Source organism: Maylandia zebra, linkage group LG15, assembly GCF_041146795.1.
Source record: "Maylandia zebra isolate NMK-2024a linkage group LG15, Mzebra_GT3a, whole genome shotgun sequence".
Taxonomy (NCBI): Eukaryota; Metazoa; Chordata; class Actinopteri; order Cichliformes; family Cichlidae; genus Maylandia; species Maylandia zebra.
Genome location: NC_135181.1, coordinates 40,295,469 through 40,309,796, shown reverse-complemented (window position 1 = coordinate 40,309,796; position 14,328 = coordinate 40,295,469). Strand labels below are relative to the sequence as shown.

Genomic DNA, 14,328 nt, shown 5'->3' with positions numbered 1-14,328 from the left:
GGGACTCCGTCTCTCAATAGCATCGCTTTATCAGAAGATGAGCCGGCTGTGGCACCTGAATGCATATTTCATACTTTGCGGTCCCATGGGCTGAGTGCCTATCTCATGCTTGTGATGTCATGCGCCCGTTGTATGTTTTGACTACAGGAGGGTTGAAACATGAAGAGACCAAATGCAAGCACAGAGACTTGGATTTTTTTTAAATGTATGAGGTACACGTGTGCACTGTAAGCAAGCAAAGAGACAAAACCCCGGCAAGCAACACAACTGACCTAGTTTGAACTGTTTAGCTTTTGTTGATGAGCAACTTGAGTAACTTTCAAAGATGTAACCAGTGATGTTTTTGGCATTATATTGAGAGGTGTGCCTAAAGGAGGAGGCAGACAAAAGTTATGCAAAACAGTGTGCGTTCGATAGATCCTGAGGAGGTCCAGGGGGTGGAGGGGCACAGCGCTCTGATGATGCACCTCATTCTTTTTTTGCTATTTAATATCAAAGAGAAAAAGGTAAATATCCTAAATTGTATTTCATATTCTGACATGAAGCAGGCAGTCAGGGTCGATTTAAGCTGTGTGGTGCTCACAGTCACATAGCCAAGCGGAAAGGAAGTGAAGTGGTTTCGGTTTTAAATATTCAGGCCAGGCTGGTTTTTGTAGCTAATACAGTTTTATAGGATAGAAAAATAAATAAATGAATAGATGGAATATTTTTAGAGGCTAAAATATGGGAAAATAATCTGGTTTGAATGTTGCACCATTTCTATCTCAAGCTCTGTAGAATATGTTGAAATTTCTGAAAATCCCAGATATTTATTTAATATTCTTTCTGACTTATTATTCTTTGAAAATATGATCCCTGAAGTGTGTGTATGAAGAAATCCTTTGGAGTGCCATCATCACTGGCGCCAATAGGTGGGGATATTGAAGTACAAATAACTCAGCGTGCTTCACCTCTCCCTCTAATTCTCTTTGAATTTGTCCTTTCTGGTATAATGTGCGCATTACTTATAACTCCATGCTGCACTAAGCCCTTATTTATTAAAGAATAAAAGGCAGCAAAGGCTGAATTATTGCAATACATTAAGAATATGAAAGATGATGAGTTTAGCTCGACCACTCAACGGCAGGCGGCTCACAAGATTAGATTTTTCTCTTTTTTTTCTCCTTTTTTTTTTGCATGGTGTGACGCGGCAGGAAATTAAGTTATATCTACCCCCTGTAATTTATTTTTCCGTCAACCAACTAAATGAAGTTATTGTTTGTGTCTGAAGCCCAGCTTGTTATAAGGGAAACAAAATAAAAGCGCGTGCAGAGCTTAAAAAGGCGAGATCCCCTCCAGTGCCAAATTAAATAGGCAGGGGAGAGTGGGCCGTGATTATCTGACACCCTGGCTCATCAATCATGTCGTCTCCTCTGCTACTTCCACTCGACTAACTAACACTGTTAACCCTGTCTTCATCATTCAGCTTTCTGTCTGCCTGTTTGGAAAGCCCCTCACATCGTCCATGAAATCCCCCCTCCACATAAAAACTGAAAAAACTTTGAGTGCTGCAATAAGCAGGCAGGTAAAACGCTCGTCTGTAGTAGAGAAGTCGCCGCTAATTGATAAACCCAAAGTAACAGCGACATTATACTCGAGTAGATCTACAAGTAATGAATTTTTTTTAATCAAGCTTAGCTAAGACCTTATTTGATCATAACCTGAAAAACTAAACCTTAGTAACCCCCCCCCCTTTGAGGCTTATCAACAACAGTGCAGTGTTCTGGTAAGCTAGGAGTTGATGAAGTTGACTGAGCACCTAAACTAAATAAGAATATATTCTGATTACCTGGGGCCTAATAATTTTTGACCTCTAATTTCTGACCTAACTCTTGAATAGTTAAATTACTTTTGTGTGTGTTTGTTTTGGAGCAATCAGTTCTCCACATTTTAGCCCTGTGTTGCGTTTATGTGTGCAGTGTTCCTGCTCGCTTGCGTATAATGGAGCCTTCCTGGCTGTGCACGTAATCAGGTTAGCCCGAGTCTGCTTTAATTATGAGTGATGGTGATATAGGTCAGTCGCTTTGTGCGCGCATAGTGGAAGATCGTTTAAAAATGACCCCTCACCCGCACTGCACACGTATGTACACCACACACATTCAGACAGACGCACACTGTTGCGAATGTCGTCCCCTCACACATACAACCACGTGGACGTACGCAAACTAATAAAACACATCTTAAGTCCAGCCGGCAACAGTCTGCTCTTCATAAGAACTGAGTGCCAGTGACATGAGACCAAAGCAAATGAATTAGAGTGGAGGTTAAAACGGAGCGCACTGTCTGCTGCTATTAACCTGCGCATGGCTAAATGACCCTATTAGAACATGTGATGCACTGTGCCATTTAGACTGAATGGAGTTTGGCTACAGAAAATCACAATAATCTCCAGATGCTGGCCGGCTATGGCCCAGACAAACCATTATTTGCGCTGTACCTGTCTGCTTCATGCGCAATCATTTCTCAAACCGTTCTGTTTAGATGGCAAGTTAATGAATAGAGTAACAGCATTTTTGGATGGTCGAATGCGTCGTAGCGCCAGACAGCTCGTCCTGTTCAAACTAGACTGGACTCATTTTTTACATATTTTCACTGAAGGCTGTGGAGGCTCACTGAATACCATCAGGGCATGACTCTGACCCTCTCAGCTATTAATGCTAAATGCCTTTATTATAAAAGTATTTCTAATCATTTTGTGCTCAGCAAGGACATACTGTTATCTTCTCCTTCCAACTACATCTATTGATTAGTAGGCTAAAGCTATTCTTGGCATGCGAAGATTGAAAGTACCACTAGTATTGGCATCTGCAGCAAGCCAGACATATATCTCCAACTTTTCCAGATGACTTTGAAATGAAATATTGTGTTGAGACACATAAAATCTGTATCTTGTTTGCCCCCCTCCTTTTTTTTCCCTTCAACATGTATATAAGACAGTGCCAATGTCATCAGTCATGTTCATGGTCTCTGCTGTGCTCCCATCTATCATTTTTTTAATTATCTTTTTTGTCTTTACTATGCCATATTTTATTATGCTGCTGACGACACCATAATTTCCCCCCCGAGGATTAATAAAGTTTCTCTCGATCCAGGATCTCACTTATCCGTAACTGTGAGAAGCTGCCAGCGCAGGAGCACTTTATCGTTCAGGAGTACCTAGACAAGCCCTTCCTGATGGAGGGCTACAAGTTTGACCTGCGGATCTACATCCTCGTCACTTCCTGCGACCCTCTCCGCATTTTCCTTTACAACGACGGCCTCGTTCGTATGGGCACAGAGAAGTACCATGCACCCAGCGAAGCCAACCTGGTGAGTGACAAATAATGAAGCTACTATTATGCAGGTATTCACACACACCTGCGCCTTTTTCTTGAGTTTGATAAAAGTGCATGGCACTGTGGTGCATTTATATTACTAAAAACAATACATATATAGTGCTCAGCGTGTTATAAATTCAGTAATGCACTGCTAACATTTTATTTATTATGCACTTCCATGACCTGCAGCCATAGCCTCGTGCAACTCAGCACAATCAGATTAAAAACAGATGAAACAAAGGTTGGAAGCAGTGTTGTCTTTACATAAGAACATGCATGCACACATATAAATAGTCCACAATTGGCAATAACTGATATTGTTCACATACACACACGCACACACACGGACGCAAAATATGCAGACATACTGTATGCACACAAATGCCCACATGCCAGATGTCTCCTGTAATATCAAGCCGCTCGTGTTTGCCTTGAGGTTCTGCACCTGCTGAAGCACAGTCTGTTGCTGATGATGGGATACATACGCACATACACACACGTGCACACACGCAGACACGCACTCAGTGAGTTCAGAGGACATTATGGTGGCTTACACTCATTCCTGTAGGTTTGCTCTAGTCTTAACCATTACTGCTATTTGCCGAGCCCTAACCGCTGCCCTGGCCTTAACCTAACCTTACCCCGTCTTTAAAACTTGTCTTCACCTTAAATTTAATGATTTACGTTACGGGTGCTTGCTTTTTGTCCTCATAAGAAAGGCACGGCCTCATAATGTGTGTAAATAGATTTACATGAGTAATGCCTGTATCACCGCTTCCTATCAAGCACGGTACTTATCTAAAATATGAGCACGCACGCACACACGTGCACGCATAGACATGCAGGACCTCTCCCATGACATGAAGCGTGCGTTGTGTTAGTCTGTGACATATGATGGAGTGAGTCATGCCATGGAGATGGATGTTTAATCCCACAGAGAGTGGCTTCCAGACAGCCATCGGGTGCTGGAGTGGCCTGCGGTCACAGCGGTTATTACCTTGTAGGCTAAGGACAAGGATGTATTGTCTTCAGGTGTAAGGGATGGTGTTTAAAGAGAGGGATACAAAAAGTTAAAGACAACCATCCAATAAAACATTTTAACCATACACTATTGGGCACTATAACTCAGATTTATATTCTTAAGATTTTGCAGGTCTGTGATTGTAAGATTGAGCTATTGGCTTGATTTCCACTTATTCTCATGAGAATAAGTGGAAATCACCCAAGGAGCGTTTCTGAAATACATCACTGATAATCTCCCAGTTCACACAGTGATATATTCTTTATTTCTTTTACTATAACACTCATTCCACCATCTCAAGTTGCCAAGGGACTAGCATGCAATATTTTTACTTCAGTCTTATTTACCTACTTTACTTTTAGAGAAAATGTTTTGCACCATATTGTGAGCTGGTGCTCTGTAGTATAAATTCACGAACACTCCTGAACAGGTTGTTAGAGCTTGTAAAAAGAAGTTTTATTGTTATTCACTCCAAACGCTGGATCCCGCAGTCACATTTAGTCGAATTATCATCAGATATACTGCATTCTTCCATATAAATGAAAAGGGCAAAGCTTGTTTTGAGCATATTTATTTATATCAGGCTACTTATGTAAAAGAGACACGTGTAATGCAAAAAGCCTCTTATTGTTCCCTTTTCTCTCCACAGAGCCAGCTCTACATGCATCTGACCAACTACTCGGTCAACAAACACAACGAGAACTTTGAGCGAGATGAGACGGTGGACAAAGGCAGCAAGAGGTCCATCAGCTGGTTCACCGAGTTCCTCCGCACCAATGACTATGATGTGGCCAAATTCTGGGGCGACGTCTCTGTACGTGGGCAGTCCACCCAAAACACGTGCAAACACAGATACAGTTACACTCAGACGCGCTGCGCCTGACGTCCACTTCCAAAAGCAAGGATGTAGAGTATGATAACAAAACACTCCACAAATGCAAACAGTGAATGACTTCATCCTCAGAAGTAATCTGTACGCAGGCTGTCACATATATATGTGTGTGTATACACACACATGTTGCTCCTGCTAACAACACCCGTTGCACGCAATGCACAAGTGGACGAGCTACAGCTTGATATGATTTGTTATGACAGTGATTCTGTGAGCTTGTTTAACTCCAGGAAGAGCTCAGTGGAAACATCATTCCTGGAGGGTGAGCTCTCCCGATTTGGCATTGCTCCCTGCTCATCCAAACACTTTAACCTTGTTCATTTTCTTTCATCATTGTCTGTTTGTAAAATTCCTTCACCTTCTCATTGATTTTTCTTTTTTTCCTTCTTTTTTAAATTTGTACATCCATCCATGCCGGTCATGCGCCTTTTTATCTTTCTGTTTCTACTCTTTTAGTTGCTCCTTTCTGTTTGACCCATTTTTTTTAGGTTCTCTTCATGCGCTCAGTATTCAGTATTATTTTCTCTTTTATCCCTGACCTTGAGTCTTTGTCCTGCTGTCCATAATCATTTGAGTTGTGTGGTCCCTCAGTACTTGTTCCCTGCTTTACGGCCTGCTCTCATGCTACCACCACTCAAAACCAAAATGAAATCCCTTTGGTTATTATTCTGTACTCAAGGAAAGCTTTTCTCTCTTCTCCTTACTGCCTCTTTTTTTAATTTTAATGTTTCTTCATGTTCATGTGGCATGCACATTACTTGCTGGGAAAATGTGTTGTTTAGATAACATTTTCTTTTCTCCCCTCTTTATTCCCGTCTCATATCCACATTGTGTGATGTGTCCATGTGCTCCATTTGGTGAAGGAACTAACATTTCCTTTCCTGTATTTTACTTAGTTTTCTTGTTTTTTTTGGTTGTTTTCTGTCCTTTAGTAACACCGCGTGTCACCTCCTGACTCAGCCAGAACGTCCACCTCTCGTCTTGCTCTCTGTGTTGTTTTCTCTTTTCTTTCTCTTTTTCTCTGAGCTTTCTTCAGAAGTTGCACCACTTTGGTGTTAGTGCTGTACATTTGCACTCACACACTGTGCTTTGTTTCAACTCTGTATTTATGCTCTCTGCGCCCTCTCCCCTCTTCTTCTCTTTTCATCTCTCCTCTTACATTTTGTTACCATGCAGACCTTAGCAGGCTGCCCCGACTCTTCCTGCCAGTGTTCATGGTCAGGCAGTCAGAGAGTGTTTGCCAAAAGATTTGTCTGTACAGGTTAAGAATATTGTACATATATACATACATATATACATATATATGTATATATGTATGTGTATATACACATATATATATGTATATACACATACACATATATATATATATACACATATATACTAGGGGTGCAACGATACACAAAATTCACGGTTCGGTTCGATACTTTGGTGTCACAGTTCGATATTTTTTCGATACAAAAAAATGTTCATGCCTTTTTAATTTGTCATTTATTAAAATTATAAATATATATTTTAACTCAAAAGTACAGTTTTTAAATTTAATGTTGCTGAAACAACAAAGTAATAAAATAATAAATCTATCTGATCATCTTTGGAAAAGAGAGTTTATTACAGAGAAATGTCTCTTTCCAAAATAAAAGCTATACTATACGCTTCTTCTGGGCTATATTCTCAGCAGCACATTAAACATATCAGGTCCCCATAAGGAGGATCCTGTGCTAACAGCTGTCTAAATGACTCGGGTAAAGTTTGTAGCATGCATGCTTGTTGTTTTTGTCTGCTTCCACTTGTCTTTGCACTAGGATGCTGTCGGAGTAAATGTGCAGTCATATTCGTTGTGTTCCCACTAGTGCTGTCAGCCTTAATCTGAAATGACCTTAACGCCACAACACGGCCAATCTCCGTTAACGAGCTACCGCGGATCGCCCTGTGCGTGGGGCTGGACAGCCAACACGTTAACGAGCTAAATGCGCTAACGCACTAGCTCCCACCCATGTAATTGAACATTGCGTGGCACATCCGACATACTGTTTTACTTTTGTCCATGACTCGCTTACCTTCAGGGTCATACGTCACATGAAGACCAAAATAGTTCCAAAGGTCAGATCTGAATGAGGGTGCGGGAGGTCCATGTTGCAAGGAGAGCTTAACTTCTGTCTGGCTAGCTTGCCCTGCGTTCAGTGAATCTGCGTTCGACTACTCCGCCTAGGCTGCACTGTCGAGCGCAGATCCACTGAGCGCTCAACACAGACAGCATCGTCAGAAGGAAAGTTGATAAAAATAAATTAAAAATTTTGTATTGTTCGATACATATGCGTACAGAACCGAAAGCACTGTATCGAACGGTTCAATATCGATACGAGTATCGTTGCACCCCTAATATATATATATATATTCTATTTTATGTGAAACACTGACATCTCTTTCGTATGAAGGCATTATTGATGTGCTGTATGGGACCTAGGTTTCTGAAGAGCTGTAGCTTTGTTTTTTTAAATGTGAATTTTGTTTGCAAGAACATGTGCAGGGTTTTTTTTTTTTTTTTTTTTTGCCTGTCTCATTTGGTTCTTTAGCCATCAGAATTGTTGTCTGAGGACCAACAAGGATACCCAATGGATTTATTTTGCCAAATGGATCATCGTGGCATTGCCGTATTGGTCCATTTGATCGACCTTTGTTTTTATTATTTATTATATTTTATTTTCAGATGTTACAGACGGGACAGACATGAGTGAGGGATAGGAAAGGGAGAGAGAAAGAGGAAGGAAAAGAAAAACAGAAGGGGAGAGGGACAGTGAGAAAGGGGGGGAGAAAAAAAATCTCCTGGATCACCTGTTGAGAGAAAAAGAATAGAAAACAAGCAAAAAAAACCAAAGCAACATACTAAACACAACACCATCGCATTAATCTAGCTAAGTGTAAACAGCAGTAAATACTAAATATTCAATGTTGTTGTGCAGCACGCAGGACAGACAGCGCACAATGTGCTTCGAAGTAGTAGCCAAGAAAGGTGTAATTTAAGTCTACGAGCAGTGAACACCCGTGTGCACACCTGTGTGGATCAGCGCGCTTGTATTCAAATGGTTTCCACATGTAATGGTCTGCAAGAGGATGTAGAGAGCCATAGCCCCATCCCCCAGGGCATGAAGCAGGCATGGAGGAGATCCAGGCCCCAGACATCCAGAGGCCCCACAGTGCGAGAGCCCAAGGAGGACAACCGGAGGGGTATCCGTGCCACCCTCCTGGGTAGGGCTGAGGATCCCCAGACGAGGCGTCACCCAGTAGCCACCGAGCAGAAGCTAGAGGGGGCTGCACCGGCGTGCCCGCCGGCTCTGCCGGCAGCCAGCTGTGCCAGAGTGAACCGAGCCGCAGGCCCAGAGGCCGGAGGCCTGAGTGCCCCCCGCACCCCGGAGGAGGCCTGACCGAGCAACAGGCGCCAGGCCCCGCTAGGTGCAGGTTTAAGTCTATCAACACATACAGTCTCCCTACAACCCCCGAAGTCTCAAACAAAATGCTTCTGACTCGATTCGAGGACCCTGAACTGGCCGTCATACAGCAGATGCAGTGGTGTCCTTTGGGCATCGTGCCTGACAAAAACAAACTTAGAAGTTTCTAAAGTCTTTGGGTCAAAGGTGTCAGGCAGGCAATGGTGCACTGGACTAGGAATGTGAGCCAAGTCCACTTGAAGGAGTGGGGGATTGGCTGGGGGGTTTCTCGGGCAAGAATTCCCTGGGAACACAGAGGGGCTGACCAAGAACCAGTTCAGCCTTGGAAGCACCAAGATCCTCCTTAACCGCAGCCCCCACAAAACCCATGGTAGGGAGTCAACCCAGTTGCCACCTGTTAGAGAAGCATGGAGCGCAGCCTTAAGCAACCTGTGGAACCGCTCACACATCCTGTTAGCTTGCGGGTTGTACGCAGTGGTGCAGTGGATCCCGACCTCCAGGCCATCAGCCATGGCAGCCCAAAGCTCCGAAACAAACTGGGGCCTCTGTCAGAGGTAATGTCAGCTGGGGAAACGCGAAACCCAAGTTGACAAAAATGCCCTGGCCACCACCGCCGCGGTCCTGGATGACAGGGGGACCGCCTCTGGCCACCAGGTGGTACAGTAGCTTGTAACCTTGTGGTAGGGGACCCATCAGATCAAAATGCACATGATCAAAACGTTTGCCAGGGATGAGGAATGGCGCAAGGGGTGCCTTAGTGTGTCTATGGACCTTTGCGCGCTGGCATGAAACGCACGCCACTGCCCATTCCTACACAGATTTGCGAAGGCCTGCCCAAACAAACTTGGAGCTGAGGCCCGGACCCCCGGGTGTGATAGAGCATGTGCCGATTCAAAAACGCAACAACACCATGAAACGGGAACCACCGAGCGTGGGCGGCTGATGGAAACGTCGCATGATTAATGGGCTGTGAGGTCAGTTTCTTGATCATTAATATGCAAATCGTGACCACTGATCAACAACCACTAATCAAAGCTCACTGATCAAAGCCCACTGATCAAAGCCCACTGATCAATGGCCATGAGTACCATTCACAGAGAGTTGGAGAATGGCTGCACTCACAGCATTGTAACACGGTGAACGATGTACCCTCAGCCCCCCTCCTCGATTCAGAGGTGATCTTTTCCTTTTCACGTACTTCTTCAGAAGTCACCTGGATGAAAACGCTACGTTCCAGATGAACAGAATCAAGTTTTGGGGCGGAAAAATCCTGGATGTGGGAAATGGGATAACGAACGCTGCACAATGCCCAGGCACTCTATAGTCGCAAGCTAGCAGCAAAAGCAGCTGTAGGCCGAGGTGGCAGTCCGGCAGCCGCCGATGCTTCCAGGCAGGAGCTGACTTCCTCTTCGGACCTTAGCATGTTCGCCCCAGGTGTCACCAATGTGGAGGTATGAAAGGATAACACGAGAGATCTCAATATTTTACTTCAACTTTAATCTCGGCTTCACACAACTCAACACTCAAGGCGCCAAAAGCCCAACCCTCTCACTTCCCCTCACACCGGGTGTGAGTGGAGCCACCTGGTGGTCCACCACAGGGGTCATTTTGAAAACAGCGTCTGACTACAAATGAGCTAGTTATGGATTTTATATTTTTATATTTACACACACACACTGAGGCGAAAATAAATAAATAAAAACGAAAAAATCTGAAACTGCATTTTAGACTTTTTCCAACATCTAAAGATACGTTTTGTTCATATGTAAAAGTTCTCATGTTTTTATGCATTAGTTTCCTTGACAGAATAATACATCACTGACAGAGTAATGCAGTATTTATTCTCCATATACTCAGTATTTTCCTTTATTGCATTTTAGAATATTTCCTTTTGGTTTTTTATTTTTAATGTGCCTCGTTTAATCCAGTGATACTGTTACGTAAATTTAACAAAGGAAGCCACAGATCGAAACATGAAAAAAAAAAACTTGTGTATTAATTTGGTATTTGGATAAATATAAAGATTACAAAAACAAAAATGAATAAAATGATTTAAAAAGAAGCAGGCTAAACCATTCTAGCTCAAAGCTAGCAAGATACAGGCACGCATCCACACACATAAGGTGCGAGGCAGTGGCCAGTGCTGGGGGCTCAGGATAAGGAGGGAGGTGATGTGGGCAGGGACAAAGGACACACACGCGTGTGCATACACCAGCCACTGCTGGGGACTCTGGGCATAAACAGTGGTAGTGGGACCAGGTGTTTGTGCAGGGCAGCCTGTGGGGTCAGACGGGTGGATGGATTGTCATATGGTTGGAGGTGTGTGAGCGACAGACAGATAGAAAAGGGAGAGGGGGGTGCAGCCTTATCAGGCCAGGGCCAGACCACCATACACCTCTCCTGCACCCAGCAGTCAGTCTGGACTGGGCAAACTGCAGGCCAGCAGCACTGTGTGGGGCTTGACTGGTGAGGGTAAGCTATGTGCAACGTGTTTGTGTGTGTGTGTGTCAGACTGAGCATGTTTACCCCAGTTGCACGCTGGGAGTAGGCAGGCTGGTAGCAGCCAGCACAGATAGGTGCAAGCACAAACATGCGCACAGGTTGGGCACCACAAGCAACGGAGATGGACCACCACCAACTTTTGTGAAAGTCTCTGTGTGAGAGCAATTCAAAAGGCTTTAGCTTTTAAACCGACAGACTGTCTTTATAACGCATTCGAGTTCAGGATTAAATAAACATTTCATTCGCGCCTCTGTGGAGCATGTCTGTGGGTTGCATTTCTAGTGTGTCCGTCACCATTGCTTCGTTGTCAGTTTTGTCCTAAATACAAAGGTACAATCCCTTATCTGCAGTTTTAAAATGAAATTAAAGCAAAGAGTTTTAATTTCACCATTTCCTGATTAAGGAGACCTTTTAATCAGCAGCTATGAAGCCCACAGCCTATGGCTTCTTAGGATAAACGAAACCTACTAAAGAAAAAAGTACAATTGAGTTCTCTTTGTAAATGCAGCTGGCTGATTCTCTCTGGCTTTGTGTGTCTGTCTTGCCAGGAGCTGGTGGTGAAGACATTAATAGTAGCTGAGCCCCACGTGCTGCACGCCTACCGCATGTGTCGCCCTGGCCAGCCACCGGGGAGTGACAGCGTCTGCTTCGAGGTCCTGGGCTTTGACATTATTCTGGACCGCAAACTCAAACCCTGGCTATTGGAGGTATAATTCTGTTTATCTACAGTATATGTACAGCATGCATGTGTGTGTAAAGCTGGTTAAATTGGAGAAGTGTGTTTCTCTCAAAAGCTAGAATATATTTTGGAGGCGTAATTTCACTAGATAATTTGAGATATTTAATTTCTAGACTACTATTACTATTTTTCTGTATACTGTTAGTATGTCATGCTAAGCTACTATTTGTGTGTGCTATTTTAAAAACACTTTCAACAAAGAGTGAAGGTACACTTGTATTCTGTCTTCTGTGATTTCTAACGTTTCTGTAAAGTCTCACCTGTCTGCGCTGCTACTGAAGTGACAGCGGCTCCAGACTGATGTAATGTGGTATAAGCAGGAGACAGGGAGACGTTACCGCACACTGACAGAAAGCATAAACACACACTGATTTGTGCCCACACGCTCTGGTCCCCACACATAAACACCCGCACGGTCTGCAGTACGTGTTTACCCGCCTCCGAACACACGGAGAGACTCTTGTAAAATGAAAGGAACTCACACAATCGCAGCCATGCACGCTTGATTACACGCATGCGGGCATTCATGCACACCCATAGATGCATACAGAAATGCATGAATATACAGCAGCCTATAAGACACGATAAAGACACCCCACCCCATACCCCCCTGCAGGCTTTAAAATATAGGCCAGAATAGCAGGTTGACTAGTAATTCTTCAAGTGTCAGTCTCTCGAGTGTCAGGCATGCAGGAGATTGAGTCAAATTCAGATTCCACTCCAGGATTTCTATCTCACTGCTCTGATGTCAGCAAGTGAGTTAAAGTGTGACCTAAATCCTTTAACCCAAAGTGGCTGCACCTCCACCCCCATCCCACAAATTGACTCGAGGATGGGGAAATGCCTTGGGGATAATTGTTTGGGGTTTCTTCCCCCCATCATGCCAACCCAAAATAACATTTTTAGGTTTTTTTCTGAGATTTTGGAGAAACAAAGTGACATTTGATAGTTGGTTGGTATTTTCAGGTGCTGGCATTTTCTATCATCTTGGAATTAGGGTGCTATTATTACCCTACGTGACATTTCTTGTGTAGCTGAGCAGTTGCAGTATAAGACAAAAGGATGTACAAGAGAGAGCAAGAGGATGGTGTTCCTTTTGACTGCTGGTGCACCGTGACAGCATTTGTGAGCATTTCGTGTGTGTGTGTGTGTGTGTGTGTGTGTGTGTGTGTGTATGAGACATAGCAAACAGCCGTGAATGCAGTTGTTCCACTCCAGCAGTAATGATCCCCCCTGTGCTACTAGCAGCTCTCTATAAGTCTCATCAATTAACATCCCACGCACACACGCACACACACAACCCTGCTTCTCTTTCACGCAACATTTACAGCAACAATAATTTATTTCCCAAATTCAACTGATTAGTCAGGGGATAGTTGCTAGCAAAGAGACCCCCTCTCAAATCCTCACTGCGTACACTGTCAAGATTGAAAATAACTTTATTACCACTTTTTAGCCCGTCGACGTTCGTTGCTATTCAGCAGGGACGCAACAAGCAGGCGGGCCCATAGGCTGGTTTCCACAAACGGTACCCTATGGCAAGCCCTCAGGTCTAAATTTAATTTTTCAGCAGATCGCTTTGCAACATTTTGTAGTAAACTGAATCTATTTCAGCCCATTTCACCATTTGTTTTAACTTTCTGTTTTCTTCCTGCCCTCGAGTCGATACGAAACAGTAGAAATTAAATTGAACCACAATCTAGGTCTTACGGGTTTGTTCTGGATTTGTGGACGCCCACCACTCAGGTTTCCTTGTTGGTGTCACTGTGAATTACACGTGCCATGCTTCGTTGGGGCTTCACCCAGACTGCTGTTCCGACACTGTCCTCTCTTGCTCTTTTAAATGTCAGAGTTGGTTGTCGGACATGCAAACTCACAACCAGGAAATGAATGTTCAACCTGTGTAGACTCAAAAGCCAGTTGGATACGTGAAAGCTAGATGGTATCATATACAAGAAACTGTCAGATCATATTATCCCTGTTCTTTGCGTTTGTGTTTTTGTCAGCTGTTTTTGAGAGCGTGTAGGAGGATGGAGAGGGAAGAAGAAAAAGGCTGTGTTTCACATCCTCCAATTATACCTTCAGAAAGGAGACACGAGGGTTTTTTTCAGTGGGGCAGCGTGATATTCAAAATAAGGCTCCAAACTCCTGTGTTAGAGGATGCATTTGCCTCTTTGTTGCAACTGCAAAAAAAGGAAAAACCCTCTGTGATACAGTACACTATCTCTTTGTAAGTGGACACAAGCACAGAGATATCATTGGAAATATACTGATAACAAACACAGAGGAATAAAGAGGGACACTCCACAGACCTGCAGACACCTGCTAAGTAGCTTGTCACACCGGTGAGTAGAGAAAAGGCAAGGGGGTGA

The 14,328-nt window shown here is 43.7% G+C and overlaps 1 protein-coding gene across 4 annotated transcripts in view; it reads left to right on the top strand.

Annotated features, from left to right (window-relative positions):
* Positions 1-14,328, top strand: part of ttll7 (tubulin tyrosine ligase-like family, member 7) — an 82,165-nt gene that overhangs the window by 19,124 nt on the left and 48,713 nt on the right. For all 4 annotated transcript variants that reach the window (XM_004561492.4, XM_004561493.2, XM_076874442.1 and 1 more), the window contains exons 7-9: positions 3,132-3,348; positions 5,027-5,191; positions 11,766-11,924. In XM_004561492.4, coding sequence (XP_004561549.1) covers positions 3,132-3,348; positions 5,027-5,191; positions 11,766-11,924 — 541 coding nt within the window. The remainder of the gene's footprint in view (positions 1-3,131; positions 3,349-5,026; positions 5,192-11,765; positions 11,925-14,328) is intronic.